The following is a 26,079-nucleotide window of genomic DNA, read 5'->3' on the forward strand; positions in this document are numbered from 1 at the left end:
CTGGCCTTAAATTTATTTATTTATTTATTTATTTATTTATTTAAAAATTTGTGCACACATACAGAGGTACAAAAAATACAGAAAAGAGCAGTATGCCAAAGCCACTTATACTATGCATAGCATTACGGGCTGGCTTAAAATTAACTTAAGATGAACTAAGCAATGATGACATCGGTGATAAAACTTTAATGTAAACAGATTACTATAAAGCACAAGTGAGTATTACAAAGACAGGTCATATGGTTGTATGCATTGTTGTACATTCAGTAGAATGGAGTATTCTGTTAGGTAGTGTATTTAAAAAATAATAAAGTTAGATTGGGTTTTAGGTTTAACATTTATGTGATATAATTGTGAGAAACATTTAAGATATACAATTTATAAGGTTCAGTTATTCAGTATTTATTTGGTTTTGGGTGAGTAAGTGATCTTTGAGAAGAGACTTGAATTTATAAACAGGTAGTGTTTCTTTTATATTTACAGGTAGTGAGTTCCAGATTTTAGGGCCTTTTATGTGCATTGAGTTTTTGCATAGTGTGAGATGGACACGAGGAACATCAAAGAGTGATCTGTGCCTTGTGTTATGGTCATGTGTTCTGTTGAGGTTGGCAAGGAGATGTTTGAGGGGAGGGTTAATATCAGAGTTAAGTGTTCTATGTATGTAATAGGTGCAGTAATAAGTATGAATGTTTTGTATGGTGAATAGGTTTAGTGTATTGAATATTGGTGGAGTGTGCTGCCTATAGTGAGAATTTGTTATCATTCTAACTGCAGCCTTTTGTTGGGTAATTAGTGGTCTGAGATGGTTACTTGTTGTTGAGCCCCATGCACAAATTCCATAGGTGAGATAGGGGTAAATAAGAGAGTGATATAGGGCCAGGAGGGCTGACTGTGGAGCATAGTACCGTATCTTCGATAGTATGCCTACAGTCTTGGAAATTTTCTTAGAAATTTGTTGTATATGTGTATGAAATTTGAGTCTATTATCAAGGTGGATTCCTAAGAATTTTCCCTCTGTTAGCTTTGTGATAGGTGATCCGTTTATCATTATGTTAAGAGGGACATCTGTAGCTCTGTTACCAAACTGAATGAAGTAGGTTTTGTCAATGTTTAGTGTAAGTTTGTTAGTCCTCATCCAGGTAGATATTTTCTGTAATTCTGTATTTACAGTATTGGCTAGCGTGACTGGGCTCGGGTGGGAGAAGACGTATGTAGTGTCATCTGCAAATAGTGTGGGTTTGAGTAATTGCGAAGCATTTGGTAGGTCATTTATGTATAGGAGAAAGAGAAGAGGGCCAAGGACACTTCCCTGTGGGACACCAACTGTAATTGGTTGTGCAGAAGAGTTTGCCCCATTTGCATACACATATTGGCTTCTGTTGCTGAGGTATGACTTGAGGTAGTTGAGGGAGTGCCCTCTTATACCATAGTGTGACAATTTTACGTGGAGCAAGTCATGGTTAACTGTATCAAAAGCTTTACGTAAGTCAATGAAGATCCCCAGTGGGACTTCTTTTTTCTCTATTGCAGTGTATATATGTTCTAGCATGTGTATAATAGCATCATTAGTATTTTTATTTGGCCTGAATCCAAATTGGCAGGGGTTGAGTATGTTTTGGGAGATAAGGTAGGAGTAGATTCGTTTATGAATTAATTTTTCGAAGATTTTTGAGAGAGGGTGTAAGTTGGATATTGGCCTATAGTTATTCAACTCTGTTTGGTCTCCTCCTTTGTGGATCGGGGTGACCCTTGCTATTTTGAGTACTGTGGGGAAGGTGGAGGATTCAATGGATTTGTTAAAGAGTGTTGCAATGATTGGTGATAGCACTTGTGACACTTTTTTGTATATAAAGGGTGGTAAGGTATTTAAATCTCCTGCCTTGTTTTTTAGCGTGTTGATAATAAGGGAGACTTCGTATGGGTTTGTCGGAGCTAGGAACAGTGTGTTCGGGTAGTTGCCAGTGAGGTAGTCATTTGGTGGGGTATCTGAGCTTGGGATTTTATTGGCAAGGTTTTGTCCTATAGTGGAGAAGAAGTCATTGAGTCTGTTTGCTGTTTCTGTTGGTGGGAGTTGGGGTTCATCTGATTTTGCTAATTTTATTTCGCTATTTCGTGATATCTTTTTTGTTCCTAGAATTTCTGATAGGGTTTTCCAGGTCTTTTTTATATCACCTCGTAAGTTGGATAATCTGTTCTCATAATACAATTTTTTTGCCCTTCTTATCAGGCTGGTTAGGATTGACGAGTAACGTTTTGTTTGGTCTCTGGTTATGTGACCCATTCTGTACTGTTTTTCATATTGGTGTTTTGTATTTATGGATTTGAGAATGCTGGGTGTTAACCAGGGACTGTTCAGTCTCTTAGCTGTCATCTGTTTAGTTTTTTTAGGGCAGTGCTTGTTATAGAGGTATTGGGTCTTTTTTAGAAAATTATTAATACATTCGTCAATATCTGTATAGATTTCTAGCTCAGTGTGCCAGTCAATGTTTGCTACTGCTGTTGTGAAGTTATTAATGGCTGCCTCATTGTGAAGTCTGAAGGTGACTTTAGTAGTGTCTTGGGGTAATTTACCAAGAGTTGTTATGAGAAAAGTAGGGTAGTGGTCTGTGGTATTATCTGTAATTATGCCTGATTTTAAAGGGGATATGGTGTTGGTCCAGATGTGGTCAAGTAGGGAAACACTAGTCTCTGTAACTCTTGTAGGTTTTGTTACTGTTGGTAGCAACATACAGTTACTCATTGTGTTTGTGAATTCAGTAACGTGTGGGTCCTGGTCTCGCATTACCACTAGTTGCAGGCATTTTTTCAATTAAATCCTCACGCAACTTCCTAGCCTTTTCACATATGATCTCTTGAGAGATGCTATCTCCTGCTATCTGTTTTTCATTTATCCACACCAATAACAGTCTCTCAACATCTTCTAACACTTGCGATCTCTGTTTCAAAAACAGACATGCACCTTTTGCAAGAACAGCTTCCTTGATTGCCGTTTTCCTGGCCACTAAAGTAGCGATGGTTGATTGGGGTTTTGTATACAACCTGGCCAGCTCCGACACACGCACTCCACTTTCGTACTTTGCAATTATCTCTTTCTTCATTTCAATTGTCATTAGCACCCTTTTTCTCAAAGGGTTGGCACTAGAAGCTTTCTTGGGGCCCATGGTGACTTATTTTGCAGAAACAAGCACTAAAAACACTGTGATAATATGGAATGTACCGAATGTATGCTTATATGAGAGCACACTGGCTGGCTTGTAAACACTGGCATGCACGGGGCAGTTCAGGCCACATGTGGAAGCATCCCGGACGAATCGCATGTGGTGGGTTTTTTAACGAGTGGCGAGGCAAAATTTTTTATTTAAAATGTATCGTATACCGGATTTAACATATACCGATGCCATCGTATACCGGGGGTCCACTGTACTGACATTAAGAGGGACATTAAAAAGGGGATAGAAAAAGCTAAACGGGACTATGAAATTAAAGTTGCTAGGGATTCGAAAACTAATAGAAGAAGTTTTTTCCACCTCTACAGAACAAAAGTTAGAGATAAGATAGGTCCCCTTAAAAATAACTCTGGGCATCTCACTGACAAGGAGAATGAAATGCGCTCTATTCTTACTAATTATTTTCTCTCGGTTTTCACTCAGGAAGACACTGACAATATCCCAGTAATTAATTTTTATAGTGGGCCTGAAGATGATAAATTATGCAATATCACAGTCACTTCCGAAATGGTTATCAAACAGATAGACCGGTTAAAGCAAAATAAATCCCCGGGCCTGATGAACTTTTTTCAAGGGTTCTTAAAGAGTGTAAAGTGGAACTTTGTGAACCATTGACTAATATTTTTAATATTTCTCTTCAAACAGGTGTAGTGTCTGATATGTGGAAGATGGCTAATGTAATTCCTATTTTTAAAGCAGGGGACAAGTCGCTACCGTCAAATTACCGCCCAATAAGCCTAACCTCAATTGTAGGCAAATTACTAGAGTCAGTAATAGCTGACAATATAAGAAGCCATCTCGATAAGCACAGCTTGATTAATGATACTCAGCATGGGTTAACAAGGGGCCGTTCCTGCCTAAAGCAGGAACGGCCCCTCGTGAATCAAGCAGGAGAAAGCTGGGCCTACCAGCTTTCTCCTGCTTGATTTGAAGCCGCTAGAATTTTGGCGTATTAATAAGTTGGAAGCATTGGCTCGTAAGAAGTATACATATGGACAAAACAGTCACAGGGTTAATAATGAGAATACTTCATCATGTACAATGAGTAACATACAAAATGATCATTATGAATGATGAAGACCAAAACACAGAATGAATTATGTATTAAAAAGAGTAATGTTGAAAATAATTCTTGGACAATAAAGCAACAATGGAAATTTATCATATACAGTAAAGAGAAATAGATTCATTAAAAAAAGTAATATCGATACAAAAATATCCCACACATAGGAGAGAGAAGCTGATAACAACACTGAACCAACGTTGGACCATTTACAAGTCACACTGTGACTTGTAAATGGTCCAAGTTTATTTTTGCTATGTGCAGGTTATTTATGTATTGTTTTGATCACGGTATTGTGCCTTTTTGTTCTTTAACCCTTAAACTATCCAAACGTAGATCAACGTTCACTTGCATACTGCTATGAATATTTTTTTTTTTTTTTTTTTTTAAATGAAGAGTGCATTTTTCCCGGCATCCCCGAACTTTGTCATACTGCACACACTGAGTGCACAGACTCATTCTCTCATGTCTTGGCAACTCAGGTTTATCATGGCAAGGTTGAAAGCATGCAAAATAAAATGTAGATCTATGACTGGAGCGCTATACACGTAAATGTAGCTCTGTGTTTGCACAGTTTAAGGGTTAAGCAATATGGAGACTGATGCAGGTATAATAACTTTAATAAATTAGTCAAGGAAAGAGGAAACTTGTAGGAATCCTGTTTTTACCCTTTTGTGGATGATGAATCATTATCTGTAAAGTGAGATATTCCATCCAGTGTATCTGGAGAGGTGTTGGTCGCTCCTCCCACATGCCAAGTATAACATCAAACGTTTCTTCACCAATACTGCACAACAACTCTCTCCATTCATTGGCCATCTGAGAAAAAAAAATGTGCTTACAAATACAGGAAAATACAGCAAGTGAAAGTATTAAGTTCAAGATTGTGGCTCCCAGGACCACTCTTAATAACCTCACATCTGTCAGTTATCCTTCATGACAATCATTATTCTGGTACTAGTAGTAGTATCCTGCTCTACTCACAATACCACAAATATATTCATATTAATTATACTAGTGAGCGACATACAATATCAGGTAGGATATTCTTGAGACTAATTACCCCCCATCTATCACATCTCTTCTGCATTATACCACTAACAGTAAAATTTATACACTCCATTTTACTTGCCTCAACCTTCCAAGAAAGGATAAGGAACATTGTATGAATGAAGATAAAAGATAATACAAATTATATATTAACCACTTATAATTAAAGACAAGACAAAAATAAAAAATTACAAAGTACAGTGGACCCCCGGTTAATGATACTTTTTCACTCCAGAAGTATGTTCAGGTGCCAGTACTGACCGAATTTGTTCCCATAAGGAATATTGTGAAGTAGATTAGTCCATTTCAGACCCCCAAACATACACGTACAAACGCACTTACATAAATACACTTACATAATTGGTCGCATTCGGAGGTGATCGTTATGCGGGGGTCCATTGTATTAAAGAAACTAGAGTTTAACCCCTTGACTGTCACAACCCCCAATCCTGAGGTGTCTCCTGGTGTCACAAAATTTACAAAAAAAAAAAAAATTAGTTTTTCTTATGAAATGATAGAGAATCTTTTCCCGATTGTAATGACACCAAAAAAACTTAATTTGATGGAAAACTGACGGAATTACGCTCTTGCGAAGTTAGTGACCTTGGCGATATTTAGAAATCGGCGATTTCGCCCACTTTGAGCCCTATTTTTTGCTAATTCCTTTGTTTCAGTCGGCCAAACTCATAGCTATTTCTGTAGAACTTCATTTTTTCTATCGATTGAGTACAAGAAACTGCCCATTTGCCAATTTCAACTACCCAATAACGTGGTCAGAAACTTGCAATTTGGCCAATTTCACGAAAATTAAAAAATATGACAATTTCAAAATAAGGTCCAGAATGAACAATGCAGACATTCCTGGCTCTAAAATAACATTTTCTTTGTTCATCAGTCATGTCTCCAGGCCCCTCTGATATTACTCTTGCTTTCTATTTTGAATTTTTATTCAAACAAAAAATAGAAAATTTACTATTATGCAGACTACTCCAATACTGTAATATTTTTATTTATTTTTATTATCACACTGGCCGATTCCCACCAAGGCAGGGTGGCCCGAAAAAGAAAAACTTTCACCATCATTCACTCCATCACTGTCTTGCCAGAAGGGTGCTTTACACTACAGTTTTTAAACTGCAACATTAACACCCCTCCTTCAGAGTGCAGGCACTGTACTTCCCATCTCCAGGACTCAAGTCCGGCCTGCCGGTTTCCCTGAATCCCTTCATAAATGTTACTTTGCTCACACTCCAACAGCACATCAAGTATTAAAAACCATTAGTCTCCATTCACTCCTATCAAACACGCTCATGCATGCCTCCTGGAAGTCCAAGCCCCTTGCACACAAAACCTCCTTTACCCCCTCCCTCCAACCTTTCCTAGGCCGACCCCTACCCCGCCTTCCTTCCACTACAGACTGATACACTCTTGAAGTCATTCTGTTTCGCTCCATTCTCTCTACATGTCCAAACCACCTCAACAACCCTTCCTCAGCCCTCTGGACAACAGTTTTGGTAATCCCGCACCTCCTCCTAACTTCCAAACTACGAATTCTCTGCATTATATTCACACCACACATTGCCCTCAGACATGACATCTCCACTGCCTCCAGCCTTCTCCTCGCTGCAACATTCATCACCCACGCTTCACACCCATATAAGAGCGTTGGTAAAACTATACTCTCATACATTCCCCTCTTTGCCTCCAAGGACAAAGTTCTTTGTCTCCACAGACTCCTAAGTGCACCACTCACTCTTTTTCCCTCATCAATTCTATGATTCACCTCATCTTTCATAGACCCATCCGCTGACACGTCCACTCCCAAATATCTGAATACGTTCACCTCCTCCATACTCTCTCCCTTCAATCTGATATTCAATCTTTCATCACCTAATCTTTTTGTTATCCTCATAACCTTACTCTTTCCTGTATTCACCTTTAATTTTCTTCTTTTGCACACCCTACCAAATTCATCCACCAATCTCTGCAACTTCTCTTCAGAATCTCCCAAGAGCACAGTGTCATCAGCAAAGAGCAGCTGTGACAACTCCCACCCTGTGTGTGATTCTTTATCTTTTAACTCCACACCTCTTGCCAAGACCCTCGCATTTACTTCTCTTACAACCCCATCTATAAATATATTAAACAACCACGGTGACATCACACATCCTTGTCTAAGGCCTACTTTTACTGGGAAAAAATTTCCCTCTTTCCTACATACTCTAACTTGAGCCTCACTATCCTCGTAAAAACTCTTCACTGCTTTCAGTAACCTACCTCCTACACCATACACTTGCAACATCTGCCACATTGCCCCCCTATCCACCCTGTCATACGCCTTTTCCAAATCCATAAATGCCACAAAGACCTCTTTAGCCTTATCTAAATACTGTTCACTTATATGTTTCACTGTAAACACCTGGTCCACACACCCCCTACCTTTCCTAAAGCCTCCTTGTTCATCTGCTATCCTATTCTCCGTCTTACTCTTAATTCTTTCAATTATAACTCTACCATACACTTTACCAGGTACACTCAACAGACTTATCCCCCTATAATTTTTGCACTCTCTTTTATCCCCTTTGCCTTTATACAAAGGAACTATGCATGCTCTCTGCCAATCCCTAGGTACCTTACCCTCTTCCATACATTTATTAAATAATTGCACCAACCACTCCAAAACTATATCCCCACCTGCTTTTAACATTTCTATCTTTATCCCATCAATCCCGGCTGCCTTACCCCCTTTCATTTTACCTACTGTCTCACGAACTTCCCCCACACTCACAACTGGCTCTTCCTCACTCCTACAAGATGTTATTCCTCCTTGCCCTATACACGAAATCACAGCTTCCCTATCTTCATCAACATTTAACAATTCCTCAAAATATTCCCTCCATCTTCCCAATACCTCTAACTCTCCATTTAATAACTCTCCTCTCCTATTTTTAACTGACAAATCCATACTGTAATAATTGTATAAATAACATCAACCCATTCATGACTGCATATTAGAATGGGTAGTTGGACATTTATTGGACAATGATGTCATTAGTTTACTTTTGAACATCGGCAAAAATCAAACATTTCCCCTATTTTGAGCTCCATTTCCAGGTTTTTTTTTATAGTAAAATCAATCAAAATCATCTCTCTTTCTATAATATGTTTTCCATTGTATCAAATGAGATGAAGAAAGCGAGAATACATCCATAAATACTATACGAAAATAGACCACAAAGTCGGCATTTTAATTAAAAAAAACGGTCGGAGTTTTTTTTTCTCATTATGCACTGCGTGCTCCAGGATTTTTTTTATGTGGTGCACACTGACCACACAGACTCATTCTCTCACATGTGGGCCTACCAGCTTTCGCCTTCTTGATTTGAAGCTGCTAGAATTTATGAGTATATATACGTCAAACACGGTACCTCGTAAGACGTATATATACGGCCGCGACAGTCTGAACACTTCTGGCAAGACAGTTATTAAGTGAATGATAATGAGTCTCCTTTTTATTTTAGGTCACTCTAGCTTGGAGGTAGGGAGATGGACAGGGTGTTAAACCTACATATAATACATGTACAAGGTATATTAGTACTCCAACTGGCATGCTACAACTAAAGTGTTAACTGCATTCTCTTAAACCATTCAATGTCACTTCTTGTATTATATATGAGCTTACCAATATCTCTATTACTCTTCTATTTTGTCTCATTAATATAGTTTGCCAGAGTGACTTGCACACCACATTTTTTACAAACATCTTTCTAATAGAGTTAGAGCTAAGGAAGGAACAGCAATAACATTGAAGGATAAGTTATGGCAGGAAAAGAGGGAATACAAATGTATAAATTCAAGGATTATGTGGAGTAAAATAAGGGTTGGATGTGAAAAGTGGATTATAGTAAGTGTTTATGCCCCTGGAGAAGAGAGAAATGTAGAGGAGAGAGAGAGATTTTGGGAAATGTTGAGCGAGTGCATAGGGAGTTTCAAACCAAGCGAGAGAGTACTTGTGGTTGGGGATCTCAATGCTAAAGTGGGTAAAAATGTTGAGGAGTGAGTAGTAGGTCACTTTCGGGTGCAGAAAGAGGTTAGATAATAAATAATACATATTTTATGAAAAAAGAATAAACAAATATACAAGGCATGATATAGCATGTAATGAAAGTAGTTTGTTAGATTATGTATTGGTGGATAAAAGGTTGATGGGTAGACTTCAAGATGTACATGTTTACAGAGGGGCAATGGATATATCGGATCATTATTTAGTTGTAGCTACAGTTAGAGTAAGAGGTAGATGGGACAAAAGGAAAATGGCAACAGCAAGTAAGAGAAAGGTGAAAGTGTATAAACTAAGGGAGGAGGAAGTTAGGGTGAGATACAGTGGACCCCCGCTTAACGATCACCTCCGAATGCGACCAATTATGTAAGCGTATTTATGTAAGTGCGTTTGAAAGTGTATGTTTGGGGATCTGAAATGGACTAATCTACTTCACAATATTCCTTATGGGAACAAATTCGGTCAGTACTGGCACCTGAACATACTTCTGGAGTGAAAAAATATCGTTAACCGGGGGTCCACTGTATATGCAACTATTGGCAGAAAGGTGGGCTAGTGCAAGTATGGGTAGTGGGGGGTGAAGAGGGATGCGATAGTTTTAAAAATACAGTATTAGAATGTGGGGCAGAAGTTTGTGGTTATAGGAGGGTGGGTGAAGGAGGAAAGAGAAGCGATTGGTGGAATGATGAAGTAACGGGTGTGGTAAAAAGAGAAAAAGGTAGCTTATGAGAGGTTTTTACAAAGCAGAAGTGATATGAGAAGAGCAGAGTATATGGAGAGTAAAAGAAAGGCGGAGAGAGCAGTGAGAGAGTGCAAAACGAGAGCAAATGACAGAGTCGGAGAGGCAATGTCAAAAAATTTTGCTGAGAATAAGAAAAATTTTGGAGTGAGATAAACAAGTTAAGAAAGTCTAGGGAATGAATGGATTTGTCAGTTAAAACAATAGGGGAGTTAGTTGATGGAGAGCTGGAGGTATTGGGTAGATGGCGGGAATATTTTGAGGAACTTTTAAATGTTGACGAAGAAAGGGAAGCAGTAATTTCATGCACTGGCCAGGGAGGTATAACATCTTTCAGGAGTGAAGAAGAGCAGGATGTAAGTGTGGGGGAGGTGCATGAAGCATTACGTAGAATGAAAGGGGGTAAAGCAGCTGGAACTGATGGGATCATGACAGAAATGTTAAAAGCAGGGAGGGATATAGCGTTGGAGTGGATGGTATTTTTGTTTAATAAATATATATTTTGTTTAATAAATATATATTGTCCATGGGGAAGTGGAAAAGAATCTTTCCTCCGTAAGCCATGCGTGTCGTATGAGGCGACTAAAATGCCGGGAGCAATGGGCTAGTAACCCCTTCTCCTGTATACATTTACTAAAAAAGAGAAGAAGAAAAACTTTATAAAACTGGGTTGTTTAAATGTGCGTGGATGTAGTGCGGATGACAAGAAACAGATGATTGCTGATGTTATGAATGAAAAGAAGTTGGATGTCCTGGCTCTAAGCGAAACAAAGCTGAAGGGGGTAGGAGAGTTTCAGTGGGGGGAAATAAATGGGATTAAATCTGGAGTATCTGAGAGAGTTAGAGGAAAGGAAGGGGTAGCAGTAATGTTAAATGATCAGTTATGGAAGGAGAAAAGAGAATATGAATGTGTAAATTCGAGAATTATGTGGATTAAAGTAAAGGTTGGATGCGAGAAGTGGGTCATAATAAGCGTGTATGCACCTGGAGAAGAGAGGAATGCAGAGGAGAGAGAGAGATTTTGGGAGATGTTAAGTGAATGTATAGGAGCCTTTGAACCAAGTGAGAGAGTAATTGTGGTAGGGGACCTGAATGCTAAAGTAGGAGAAACTTTTAGAGAGGGTGTGGTAGGTAAGTTTGGGGTGCCAGGTGTAAATGATAATGGGAGCCCTTTGATTGAACTTTGTATAGAAAGGGGTTTAGTTATAGGTAATACATATTTTAAGAAAAAGAGGATAAATAAGTATACACGATATGATGTAGGGCGAAATGACAGTAGTTTGTTGGATTATGTATTAGTAGATAAAAGACTGTTGAGTAGACTTCAGGATGTACATGTTTATCGAGGGGCCACAGATATATCAGATCACTTTCTAGTTGTAGCTACACTGAGAGTAAAAGGTAGATGGGATACAAGGAGAATAGAAGCATCAGGGAAGAGAGAGGTGAAGGTTTATAAACTAAAAGAGGAGGCAGTTAGGGTAAGATATAAACAGCTATTGGAGGATAGATGGGCTAATGAGAGCATAGGCAATGGGGTCGAAGAGGAATGGGGTAGGTTTAAAAATGTAGTGTTAGAGTGTTCAGCAGAAGTTTGTGGTTACAGGAAAGTGGGTGCAGGAGGGAAGAGGAGCGATTGGTGGAATGATGATGTAAAGAGAGTAGTAAGGGAGAAAAAGTTAGCATATGAGAAGTTTTTACAAAGTAGAAGTGATGCAAGGAGGGAAGAGTATATGGAGAAAAAGAGAGAGGTTAAGAGAGTGGTGAAGCAATGTAAAAAGAGAGCAAATGAGAGAGTGGGTGAGCTGTTATCAACAAATTTTGTTGAAAATAAGAAAAAGTTTTGGAGTGAGATTAACAAGTTAAGGAAGCCTAGAGAACAAATGGATTTGTCAGTTAAAAATAGGAGAGGAGAGTTATTAAATGGAGAGTTAGAGGTATTGGGAAGATGGAGGGAATATTTTGAGGAATTGTTAAATGTTGATGAAGATAGGGAAGCTGTGATTTCGTGTATAGGGCAAGGAGGAATAACATCTTGTAGGAGTGAGGAAGAGCCAGTTGTGAGTGTGGGGGAAGTTCGTGAGGCAGTAGGTAAAATGAAAGGGGGTAAGGCAGCCGGGATTGATGGGATAAAGATAGAAATGTTAAAAGCAGGTGGGGATATAGTTTTGGAGTGGTTGGTGCAATTATTTAATAAATGTATGGAAGAGGGTAAGGTACCTAGGGATTGGCAGAGAGCATGCATAGTTCCTTTGTATAAAGGCAAAGGGGATAAAAGAGAGTGCAAAAATTATAGGGGGATAAGTCTGTTGAGTGTACCTGGTAAAGTGTATGGTAGAGTTATAATTGAAAGAATTAAGAGTAAGACGGAGAATAGGATAGCAGATGAACAAGGAGGCTTTAGGAAAGGTAGGGGGTGTGTGGACCAGGTGTTTACAGTGAAACATATAAGTGAACAGTATTTAGATAAGGCTAAAGAGGTCTTTGTGGCATTTATGGATTTGGAAAAGGCGTATGACAGGGTGGATAGGGGGGCAATGTGGCAGATGTTGCAAGTGTATGGTGTAGGAGGTAGGTTACTGAAAGCAGTGAAGAGTTTTTACGAGGATAGTGAGGCTCAAGTTAGAGTATGTAGAAAAGAGGGAAATTTTTTCCCAGTAAAAGTAGGCCTTAGACAAGGATGTGTGATGTCACCGTGGTTGTTTAATATATTTATAGATGGGGTTGTAAGAGAAGTAAATGCGAGGGTCTTGGCAAGAGGCGTGGAGTTAAAAGATAAAGAATCACACACAGGGTGGGAGTTGTCACAGCTGCTCTTTGCTGATGACACTGTGCTCTTGGGAGATTCTGAAGAGAAGCTGCAGAGATTGGTGGATGAATTTGGTAGGGTGTGCAAAAGAAGAAAATTAAAGGTGAATACAGGAAAGAGTAAGGTTATGAGGATAACAAAAAGATTAGGTGATGAAAGATTGAATATCAGATTGGAGGGAGAGAGTATGGAGGAGGTGAACGTATTCAGATATTTGGGAGTGGACGTGTCAGCGGATGGGTCTATGAAAGATGAGGTGAATCATAGAATTGATGAGGGAAAAAGAGTGAGTGGTGCACTTAGGAGTCTGTGGAGACAGAGAACTTTGTCCTTGGAGGCAAAGAGGGGAATGTATGAGAGTATAGTTTTACCAACGCTCTTATATGGGTGTGAAGCATGGGTGATGAATGTTGCAGCGAGGAGAAGGCTGGAGGCAGTGGAGATGTCATGTCTGAGGGCAATGTGTGGTGTGAATATAATGCAGAGAATTCGTAGTTTGGAAGTTAGGAGGAGGTGCGGGATTACCAAAACTGTTGTCCAGAGGGCTGAGGAAGGGTTGTTGAGGTGGTTCGGACATGTAGAGAGAATGGAGCGAAACAGAATAACTTCAAGAGTGTATCAGTCTGTAGTGGAAGGAAGGCGGGGTAGGGGTCGGCCTAGGAAGGGTTGGAGGGAGGGGGTAAAGGAGGTTTTGTGTGCGAGGGGCTTGGACTTCCAGCAGGCATGCGTGAGCGTGTTTGATAGGAGTGAATGGAGACAAATGGTTTTTAATACTTGACGTGCTGTTGGAGTGTGAGCAAAGTAACATTTATGAAGGGGTTCAGGGAAACCGGCAGGCCGGACTTGAGTCCTGGAGATGGGAAGTACAGTGCCTGCACTCTGAAGGAGGGGTGTTAATGTTGCAGTTTAAAAACTGTAGTGTAAAGCACCCTTCTGGCAAGACAGTGATGGAGTGAATGATGGTGAAAGTTTTTCTTTTTCGGGCCACCCTGCCTTGGTGGGAATCGGCCAGTGTGATAATAAAAAATAAATATATGAAAGAGGGGAAGGTACCTAGGGATTGGCAGAGAGCATGTATAGTTCCCTTATACAAGGGAAGGGGGACAAAAGAGATTGCAAAAATTATAGGGGAATAACTTTACTGAGCATACCAGGTAGGAGTGAGGAAGAGCCAGTTGTGAGTGTGGGGGAAGTTCGTGAGGCAGTAGGTAAAATGAAAGGGGGTAAGGCAGCCGGGATTGATGGGATAAAGATAGAAATGTTAAAAGCAGGTGGGGATATAGTTTTGGAGTGGTTGGTGCAATTATTTAATAAATGTATGGAAGAGGGTAAGGTACCTAGGGATTGGTAGAGAGCATGCATAGTTCCTTTGTATAAAGGCAAAGGGGATAAAAGAGAGTGCAAAAATTATAGGGGGATAAGTCTGTTGAGTATACCTGGCAAACTGTATGGTAGAGTTATTATTGAAAGAATTAAGAGTAAGACGGAGAATAGGATAGCAGATGAACAAGGAGGCTTTAGGAAAGGTAGGGGGTGTGTGGACCAGGTGTTTACAGTGAAACATATAAGTGAACAGTATTTAGATAAGGCTAAAGAGGTCTTTGTGGCATTTATGGATTTGGAAAAGGCGTATAACAGGGTGGATAGGGGGGCAATGTGGCAGATGTTGCAGGTGTATGGTGTAGGAGGTAGGTTACTGAAAGCAGTGAAGAGTTTTTACGAGGATAGTGAGGCTCAAGTTAGAGTATGTAGGAAAGAGGGAAATTATTTCCCAGTAAAAGTAGGCCTTAGACAAGGATGTGTGATGTCACCATGGTTGTTTAATATATTTATAGATGGGGTTGTAAAAGAAGTAAATGCGAGTGTCTTGGCAAGAGGCGTGGAGTTAAAAGATAAAGAATCACACATAAAGTGGGAGTTGTCACAGTTGCTCTTTGCTGATGACACTGTGCTCTTGGGAGATTCTGAAGAGAAGTTGCAGAGATTGGTGGATGAATTTGGTAGGGTGTGCAAAAGAAGAAAATTGAAAGTGAATACAGGAAAGAGTAAGGTTATGAGGATAACAAAAAGATTAGGTGATGAAAGATTGGATATCAGATTGGAGGGAGAGAGTATGGAGGAGGTGAATGTATTCAGATATTTGGGAGTGGACGTGTCAGCGGATGGGTCTATGAAAGATGAGGTGAATCATAGAATTGATGAGGGGAAAAGGGTGAGTGGTGCACTTAGGAGTCTGTGGAGACAAAGAACTTTGTCCTTGGAGGCAAAGAGGGGAATGTATGAGAGTATAGTTTTACCAACGCTCTTATATGAGTGTGAAGCATGGGTGATGAATGTTGCAGCGAGGAGAAGGCTGGAGGCAGTGGAGATGTCATGTCTGAGAGCAATGTGTGGTGTGAATATAATACAGAGAATTCGTAGTTTGGAAGTTAGGAGGAGGTGCGGAATTACCAAAACTGTTGTCCAGAGGGCTGAGGAAGGGTTGTTGAGGTGGTTCGGACATGTGGAGAGAATGGAGCGAAACAGAATAACTTCAAGAGTGTATCAGTCTGTAGTGGAAGGAAGGCGGGGTAGGGGTAGGCCTAGGAAAGGTTGGAGGGAGGGGGTAAAGGAGGTTTTGTGTGCGAGGGGCTTGGACTTCCAGCAGGCATGCGTGAGCATGTTTGATAGGAGTGAATGGAGACAAATGGTTTTTAATACTTGACGTGCTGTTGGAGTGTGAGCAAAGTAACATTTATGAAGGGGTTCAAGGAAACCGGCAGGCCGGACTTGAGTCCTGGAGATGGGAAGTACAGTGCCTGCACTCTGATGGAGGGGTGTTAATGTTGCAGTTTAAAAACTGTAGTGTAAAGCACCCTTCTGGCAAGACAGTGATGGAGTGAATGATGGTGAGAGTTTTTCTTTTTTGGGCCACCCTGCCTTGGTGGGAATTGGCCAGTGTGATAATAAATAAAAAAAAATAACCAGGTAAAGTGTACGGTAGGGTTATTATTGAAAGAATTAGAGGGAAGACAGAGAGTAGGATTTCAGATGAGAAAGGAGGCTTTAGAGTGGGTAGGGGATGTGTAGATCAAGTGTTTACATTGAAGCATATATGTGAACAGTATTTAGATAAAGGTAGGGAAGTTTTCATTGCATTTATGGAATTAGAAAAGGAATATGACAGTGGACAGAGAAGCAATGTGGCAGATGTTGCAAGTGAATGGAATAGGTAGTAAGCTACCAAATGCTGTGAAGAGTTTTTATGAGGATAGTGAGGCTCAGGTTAGGGTGTGTAGGAGAGAGGGAGATTTCTTCCCAGTAAAAGTAGGTCTTAAACAGAGATGTGTTACATCACTATGGTTGTTTAATCCTTTGACTGTCACAACCCCAAATCCTGAGGTGTCTCCTGGTGTCGCAAAATATTTGAAAAAAAAAAAAAAATATTTTTCTTATGAAATTATAGAAAATCTTTTCCCGATGGTAATGACGCCAAAAGTATGAAATATGATGGAAAACTTATGGAATTACGCTCTTACAAACTTAGCGAACTCCGCGATATTTACGAATCGGCAATTTCGCCCACTTTGAGCCCTATTGTCGGCTAATTCCCTTCTTCCAGTCGACCAAGCTCATAGGTATTTCTTTAGAACTCCATTTGTTCTATCGAATGAGTACAAGAAACTGCCCATTTACCGATTTCAACAACACATTAAAGTGGTCAAAAATTGACAATTTGGCCACTTTCATGCAAATTAAAATATATGCCAATTTCAAAATAGGGTCCAGAATGAACAATACAGACATTCCTGGCTCTAAAATAACATATTGTTTGTTCATCAGTCACATCTCCAGGCCCCTCTGATATTACTCTTGCTTTCTATTTTGAATTTTCATTCAAACAAAAAATAGAAGATTTACTCCTATGCAGACTATTGCAATATTGTAATAATTGCATAATGTCAACCCATGCATGACTGCATATTAGAATGGCTAGTTGGACATTTATTGCACACTGACTCTTAAACATTGGCAAAAATCAAACATTTTCCCTACTTTGAGCTCCATTTCAAGGCCCTTCTCATAGTAAAACCAATCAAAATCACCTACATTTCTACGTGTTTTCCATTCTATCAAATGTGGCTACAAAAACAAGAATATAACCATAAAAACTATAGGAAAATACACCTCAAAGTCGGCGTTTTAATCCAAAAACACAGGCGGAGTTTTTTTTCTTATTATGCTTTGCTTGCTGCAGGATATTTTTTATACTGCGCACATTGACCACAAAATCCCATTCTCTCACATGTGGGCCTACCAGCTTTCTCCCACTTGATTTGAAGCCGCTAGAATTTTGAGTATACATACATCAAACACGTTGGCTTGCAAGACATATATATACGACGGAAACAGTCAAAGGGTTAATATACAGTGGACCCCCGCCATTCGGCAGCCGCGACTTTCGTGATATCTGACTTTCAGCAAGTTTTTTTTGGCAAAAGTTAGCTTCACGATTCGTGATTAGACTTGTGATTCGGCGACCGCAAACCGTCGAAGAAGTGGAAAGGTTATTGTTGGTGTGGATTACCCAAAAACAGTTAGCAGGAGATAGTATTATGCAGTCAATAATATGTCAAAAGGCAAGGAAGTTGCATGACAATCTCATGAAGAAAATGCCTGCAACGAGTGGTGATGCTTGTGATTTTAAGGCCAGCATAGGTTGGTTTGAGAAATTTAAGAAGTGTAGTGGCATACACAGTGTGGTAAGACAAAACAGGCCTCTTTTGGAAGAAAATGCCAAAGAGGACCTACATCACACAGGAGGAAATGGCACTCCCAGGACACAAGCCTATGAAAGACAGGCTAACTCTCATGTTTTGTAGTAATGCTAGTGGGGATTGCAAAGTGAAGCCTTTACTCGTGTATCACTCTGAAAATCCCAGTGTGTTCAAGAAAAGCAGTGTTGTCAAGAGTAATTTGTGTATGATGTGGTAGGCTAACAATAAGGCATGGGTCACAAGGGAAATTTTCCTTGATTGGTTTAACTCACTCCAAAATTTTTTCTTCTTTTCATTAAAATTTCTTGACAGTGCCTCTCCCACTCTATCATCTGCTCTCCTTCTGCACTCTCTCACTACTCTTCACCTTTCTTTTGCTCTACATATACTTTGCTCTTCTTATAACACTTCTGCTTTGCAAAAACCTCTCATAAGCTACCTTTTTCTCTTTTATCACACCCTTTACTTCATCATTCCACCAATCACTCCTCCTTCCTCCTGCACCCACCCTCCTATAACCACAAACTTCTGCCCCACATTCTAATACTGCATTTTTAAAATTATTCCAACCCTTTCCAACCCCCCCCCCCCATTATTCATACTTGCACTAGCCCACCTTTCTGCCAATAGTTGCTTACATCTCACCCAAACCTCCTCCTCCCATAGTTTATATACTTTCACTTCTCTCTTATGTGTTCTTGCCATTTTCCTCTTGTCCCATCTACCTCTTACTCTAACTGTAGCTACAACTAGATAATGATCCGATATATCAGTTGTCCCTCTATAAACGTGTACATCCTGGAGCCTACCCATCAACCTTTCATCCACCAATACATAATCTAACAAACTACTTTCATTATGTGCTATATCATACCTTGAATATTTATTTATCCTCTTTTTCATAAAATATATATTACTTATTACCAAACCTCTTTCTACACATAGCTCAATTAACCTTGACTGTCGAAACCCCTAATCCTGAAGTGTCTCCTGGTGTTGAAAAATATTTGAAAACAAAAAATTATTTTTTCTTATGAAAATGTTAAAGTTATTTTTCTGATTGTTTTAGTCCAAAAAAAATTTTTGCCATCAGTACTTACCGAGATATGGAGGCATGAAGTTGTCAGAAAATGAGCCGTGTACGGCAACAGCGGTGACTGCCGCTCACCCGGTAAACTTTGGTTTACTTGTTTTCGAAGGTTTCTTGTTTTTTTTTTTTCACTATTTTATTTTTTCACATAACTTGTGTGGCCTGTGAGACCAAAGTATGGTGCAATGTACATATATACATTCGTTGAATGCAACGCAATTATAGCAGAAACACTAGTATCAACATATTGTTTACAAAACTTGTTTACACAATATAAAAATTTTTTTATTATGATTGTTCTATAATATATATATACATATGTACAATTACTGGACACTTTCCTAGAACTGCTGCAGCTTGCAGAATTTTGAAACATGTGTGTTTTACACTCCTCACACATAAAATGAGTGTCTCTGCATTTTTGTGGGCATTTTGTGGTATGTGCACAGACATAATACCTCTTCTGAGCATTTTTCTTGAAAACAGTAGCAGGCAGTGGTATGGGGTAGTGATCACCAGGCCTCAGATGAGAGGACATGTGTTGATAATTTTGTGGGCGCTGGCCTATTGCAAGTGTTGTTCCTTGGTACTTGAATATTATTTGTCTGATAACTGACAGACAAAATTCACCATATTTGGGTTTGTTGTTGGTCTTCAACTTATACATATTATAAGCATTCAGCATGGAAATGTCAAGAAGATGGAAAAAGAGTTTTATGTACCACTTATAACTCGTGCGAACACAATCAGCAAACCCAATCTGCACGTCACATTTGTCCACTAACTGCATATTGAGGTTGTATTCCATCATAGCTGCAGGTTTTACAATGGGTTCATTGGTCTCTATTCTGCTTGCCACTGTCTACCATTTTGTGTCGGTGAACTGATGTCAACAGTGTGACATCACGTTTGTCATGACACCGAAATGCCATGATGTCATTGGCAGCAAACACCTGAACATCACCTCTACGAGTGCTAGCATCGAACCTGGGCATATGTTTATGATTTCCACGCACTGTGCCACACACATCTGTCATGTTCACTCACAAGAAATCACTGAGTAAAGGGCTTGTGTACCAGTTGTCAGTATATAAACTATGCCCTTTACCAAAATATGGTTCCATCATTGTTCTAACCACATCATCAGAGATACCCAGTAACTTCCTGGTATCTTGCAATGTTTTACTGCCAGTGTACACAATTATATCCAAAACCAGACCACTTTTGCAATCACACAGTACAAATAGCTTTATACTAAAAAAATTTCCTCTTGCTTGGTATATACTGCTTGAATGAGAGTCTGCCTTTGAACAAAATCTAAGACTCATCAATAACAAGCTTCCTGAAGGGATAAAAATACATACACTTTAGTTTCGGGTACATAAACACATTTCTGATCTTATATAACCTGTCGCTTCTGTCAGGCCTTGTTTTGTCTGAAAAGTGTAGCATACATAACAGTAGCACAAATCTATTCACTGGTATAATGTCACCGAAAGTTGGGGTTGAAATCAGGTGGTCTGTCGACCAGTATGTGTTGACACTGCTTATACACATGTGGCATAAGCATTATTGTGGCAAAGAACAGATACATCTCTGCCACAGCTGTGTCCTTCCACTGGTGTAGGCGTGATCTTGGTGACAGAATTGTGTTTGCCATGGTGTACTCAAAGTACGTATTGCTTTCCCTGACAATAATGTCCATCAGGAGTTCATCGAAGAATAACTGAAAGCATTCCAGTTCAGTAGCATTGTTCCCAAGTGTACATGATGGCTGTATTCCACTTTGTGTTTCATCAAAGTCGTGTGGATTGGGAACAAAATTGTCACCTTGCTGCCAATCCCAGATGCAGTCTGCTGGTGGGTTCTGGATATTGAAAGGTGGTTGTGGTTGTGGATGTTGTGGGAGTGTGAGGTTGGTTGAGGCTGGTTATGGTTGTGCTGAGTTAGCAGCGTCGGTAGTAGCGTGGCCCGCTGCTAGTGCCACATGACTCATGCCACCACCGCAATCACTACCACCATCTGCTGCCTCACATCATTCATACCCACTGTAACAATATCGTCATCTTCACTATCAGTTCGAGGTGTAGGGCCACGGGATGTACTCTGAGATTTACTCCTTTCGCTTGGAACAACACATGACACACTACCAGAATGCATGCTACGTCGTATATACCACTGCCGCTTCACTGGAGAATACTCACCCTCACTGTCGCAACTAGAACTGCTTTCAATAGTTTTGAAATCACTATCACTATCACTTTCACTGCTCACGTCTGAGTCTTGTACAAGGACAAATAGTTTCCTCTTCGTCCTGGTACAGATGAATGAGATGCCCCAGCACCAGATGTGGATGGTTGTGGGTCGTCTGGATTTTCATCACTAATTACGTTATCCTGGGCACTGCTTTCGGTCACACCCACTCCAAAACCATGAAATTCACTTTCACTAGCACCTCCATCACTATTAGAGCTATCACTTGGGGACAAAAGACCTCCAATCCGCCGAGGAGTGAGGTACTTCTTACCGCGAGGCATGGTGAAAATGGACTACCAAGATGGCGTTCCCACAATGCACCAGTGAGTCCCCAATTTTTTTTCACAGGGTGCACACCACGACTCAGTCCCATTCTCTCTCATGTAGGCCTACCAGCTTTCTCCCGCTTGATTTGAAGCCGCTAGAATTTATGCATATAAATACGTCACACACAGTTGCTCGTAAGACGTATATATACGACCGAAGCAGTCAAAGGGTTAAAGGCTCCCCATTTCCATTTACCCCTGGCACCCCAAATTTACCTACTACTCCCTCCACAATATTTTTACCCACTTTAGCACTGAAATCCCCAACCACAAGTACTCTCACACTTGGTTCAAAACTCCCCATGAATTCACTCAACATTTCCCAAAATCTCTCTCTCTCTCATCTACACTTCTCTCTTCTCCAGGTGCATATATGCTTACTATAACCCACTTTTCACATCCAACCTTTATTGTACTCCACATAATCCTTGAATTAATACATTTATACTCCCTCTTTTCCTGCCATAGCGTATCCTTCAACATTATTGCTACTCCTTCTTTAGCTCTATCTGAAACCCCTGACCTAATCCCATTTATTTCTCTCCACTGAAACTCTCCCACCCCCTTCAGCTTTGTTTCACTTAAAGCCAGGACATCCAGCTTCTTCTCATTCATAACATCCACAATCAACTCTTTCTTATTATTTGCACAACATCCACGCACATTCAGACATCCCACTCTGACAATTTTCTTCTTATTCTTTTTAGTAATCATTACAGGAAAAGGGGTTACTAGCCCATTGTTCCCTGCATTTTAGTTGACTTTTACAACACGCATGACTTACAGAGGAAAGATTCTTATTCCACTTCCCCATGGATATAAAAGGAAAAGTAATAAGAACAAGAACTCTCTCTCTTAACACATCGGCCATATCCCACCGAGGCGGAGTGGCCCAAAAGGAAAAACAAAAGTTTCTCCTTTTACATTTAGTAATATATACAGGAGAAGGGGTTACTAGCCCCATGTTCCTGACATTTTAGTCGCCTCTTAGAACACACATGGCTTACGGAGGAAGAATTCTGTTCCACTTCCCCATGGAGGTAAGAGGAAATAAACAAGAACAAGAACTAGAAAGAAAATAGAAGAAAACCCAGAGGGGTGTATGTATATATGCTTGTACATGTATGTGAAGTGTGACCTAAGTGTAAGTAGAAGTAGCAGGACGTACCTGAAATCTTGTATGTGTATGAGACAGAATAAAAAGACACCAGCAATCCTACCATCATGTAAAACAATTACAGGCTTTCATTTTACACTCACTTGGCAGGACGGTAGTACCTCCCTGAGTGGTTGCTGTCTACCAACATACTACCTACATAACCTCCGAAATTCATCCATCAACATTTACAACTTCTCTTTAGGATCATCTTAAAGCACAAGTGTCATCAGAATAAAGGCAACTGTAACAACTCCCAGTTTTCATTAGATTCTTTACATCTTAATGCCACATCTCTCTCAAACCTCCTAACATTCACTTCTTTTACAATCCCATCCATGTGTTAAACAACCATGGTGACATCATACATCTGTGTGTAAGGCCTACTTTTACTGGAAAATAATATCCCTCACTCTTACATACTCTAACCTGAGCCTCACTATCCTCATAAAAACTCTTAACTGCTTTAGGTAATCTACCACCTATTCCATACAATTACAACACCTGCAACATTGCTTCCCAATCTACCCTATTCTTTGCTTTTTCTAAATCCAAATATGCAACAAAAACTTCCTTATGTCATCTCAATATTACTAACTTTTATGCTTCAATGTAAACACTTGGTGTACACGTGCCCTACCCTTGTCAAAACCTTGTTCATCTATGATCCTGCTCTGTCTTTCCCTTAACTACCATACACTTTACAAGCTATACTCAACAGTCTTATTCCCCTATAATTCTAACAGCAATGGGCTAGTAACCCCTTCTCCTGTATACAATTACTAAAAAAGAGAAGAAGAAAAACTTTATAAAACTGGGTTGCTTAAATGTGCGTGGATGTAGTGCGGATGACAAGAAACAGATGATTGCTGATGTTATGAATGAAAAGAAGTTGGATGTCCTGGCCCTAAGCGAAACAAAGCTGAAAGGGGTAGGAGAGTTTCAGTGGGGGGAAATAAATGGGATTAAATCTGGAGTATCTGAGAGAGTTAGAGCAAAGGAAGGGGTAGCAGTAATGTTAAATGATCAGTTATGGAAGGAGAAAAGAGAATATGAATGTGTAAATTCAAGAATTATGTGGATTAAAGTAAAGGTTGGATGCGAGAAGTGGGTCATAATAAGCGTGTATGCACCTGGAGAAGAGAGGAATGCAGAGGAGAGAGAGAGATTTTGGGAGATGTTAAGTGAATGTATAGGAGCCTTTGAACCAAGTGAGAGAGTAATTGTGGTAGGGGACTTGAATGCTAAAGTAGGAGAAACTTTTAGAGAGGGTGTGGTAGGTAAGTTTGGGGTGCCAGGTGTAAATGATAATGGGAGCCCTTTGATTGAACTTTGTATAGAAAGGGGTTTAGTTATAGGTAATACATATTTTAAGAAAAAGAGGATAAATAAGTATACACGATATGATGTAGGGCGAAATGACAGTAGTTTGTTGGATTATGTATTGGTAGATAAAAGACTGTTGAGTAGACTTCAGGATGTACATGTTTATAGAGGGGCCACAGATATATCAGATCACTTTCTAGTTGTAGCTACACTGAGAGTAAAAGGTAGATGGGATACAAGGAGAATAGAAGCATCAGGGAAGAGAGAGGTGAAGGTTTATAAACTAAAAGAGGAGGCAGTTAGGGTAAGATATAAACAGCTATTGGAGGATAGATGGGCTAATGAGAGCATAGGCAATGGGGTCGAAGAGGTATGGGGTAGGTTTAAAAATGTAGTGTTAGAGTGTTCAGCAGAAGTTTGTGGTTACAGGAAAGTGGGTGCAGGAGGGAAGAGGAGCGATTGGTGGAATGATGATGTAAAGAGAGTAGTAAGGGAGAAAAAGTTAGCATATGAGAAGTTTTTACAAAGTAGAAGTGATGCAAGGAGGGAAGAGTATATGGAGAAAAAGAGAGAAGTTAAGAGAGTGGTGAAGCAATGTAAAAAGAGAGTAAATGAGAGAGTGGGTGAGATGTTATCAACAAATTTTGTTGAAAATAAGAAAAAGTTTTGGAGTGAGATTAACAAGTTAAGAAAGCCTAGAGAACAAATGGATTTGTCAGTTAAAAATAGGAGAGGAGAGTTATTAAATGGAGAGTTAGAGGTATTGGGAAGATGGAAGGAATATTTTGAGGAATTGTTAAATGTTGATGAAGATAGGGAAGCTGTGATTTCGTGTATAGGGCAAGGAGGAATAACATCTTGTAGGAGTGAGGAAGAGCCAGTTGTGAGTGTGGGGGAAGTTCGTGAGGCAGTAGGTAAAATGAAAGGGGGTAAGGCAGCCGGGATTGATGGGATAAAGATAGAAATGTTAAAAGCAGGTGGGGATATAGTTTTGGAGTGGTTGGTGCAATTATTTAATAAATGTATGGAAGAGGGTAAGGTACCTAGGGATTGGCAGAGAGCATGCATAGTTCCTTTGTATAAAGGCAAAGGGGATAAAAGAGAGTGCAAAAATTATAGGGGGATAAGTCTGTTGAGTGTACCTGGTAAAGTGTATGGTAGAGTTATAATTGAAAGAATTAAGAGTAAGACGGAGAATAGGATAGCAGATGAACAAGGAGGCTTTAGGAAAGGTAGGGGGTGTGTGGACCAGGTGTTTACAGTGAAACATATAAGTGAACAGTATTTAGATATATACATACATCTAGGTTTTTCTCCTTTTTCTAAATAGCTCTTGTTCTTTTTTATTTCTTCTATTGTCCATGGGGAAGTGGAAAAGAATCTTTCCTCCGTAAGCCATGCGTGTCGTATGAGGCGACTAAAATGCCGGGAGCAATGGGCTAGTAACCCCTTCTCCTGTATACAATTACTAAAAAAGAGAAGAAGAAAAACTTTATAAAACTGGGTTGCTTAAATGTGCGTGGATGTAGTGCGGATGACAAGAAACAGATGATTGCTGATGTTATGAATGAAAAGAAGTTGGATGTCCTGGCCCTAAGCGAAACAAAGCTGAAGGGGGTAGGAGAGTTTCAGTGGGGGGAAATAAATGGGATTAAATCTGGAGTATCTGAGAGAGTTAGAGCAAAGGAAGGGGTAGCAGTAATGTTAAATGATCAGTTATGGAAGGAGAAAAGAGAATATGAATGTGTAAATTCAAGAATTATGTGGATTAAAGTAAAGGTTGGATGCGAGAAGTGGGTCATAATAAGCGTGTATGCACCTGGAGAAGAGAGGAATGCAGAGGAGAGAGAGAGATTTTGGGAGATGTTAAGTGAATGTATAGGAGCCTTTGAACCAAGTGAGAGAGTAATTGTGGTAGGGGACTTGAATGCTAAAGTAGGAGAAACTTTTAGAGAGGGTGTGGTAGGTAAGTTTGGGGTGCCAGGTGTAAATGATAATGGGAGCCCTTTGATTGAACTTTGTATAGAAAGGGGTTTAGTTATAGGTAATACATATTTTAAGAAAAAGAGGATAAATAAGTATACACGATATGATGTAGGGCGAAATGACAGTAGTTTGTTGGATTATGTATTGGTAGATAAAAGACTGTTGAGTAGACTTCAGGATGTACATGTTTATAGAGGGGCCACAGATATATCAGATCACTTTCTAGTTGTAGCT

The 26,079-nt window shown here is 39.8% G+C and overlaps 1 protein-coding gene across 4 annotated transcripts in view; it reads right to left on the reverse strand.

Moving 5' to 3' along the window:
* The window catches only part of tefu (Serine/threonine-protein kinase tefu), an 844,515-nt gene that overhangs the window by 731,841 nt on the left and 86,595 nt on the right, over positions 1-26,079 (reverse strand). For all 4 annotated transcript variants that reach the window (XM_070083426.1, XM_070083425.1, XM_070083427.1 and 1 more), the window contains exon 7: positions 4,959-5,109. In XM_070083426.1, the coding sequence (XP_069939527.1) occupies positions 4,959-5,109 (151 nt within the window). The remainder of the gene's footprint in view (positions 1-4,958; positions 5,110-26,079) is intronic.

Source organism: Cherax quadricarinatus, chromosome 9 (assembly GCF_038502225.1).
Source record: "Cherax quadricarinatus isolate ZL_2023a chromosome 9, ASM3850222v1, whole genome shotgun sequence".
Lineage (NCBI taxonomy): Eukaryota > Metazoa > Arthropoda > Malacostraca > Decapoda > Parastacidae > Cherax > Cherax quadricarinatus.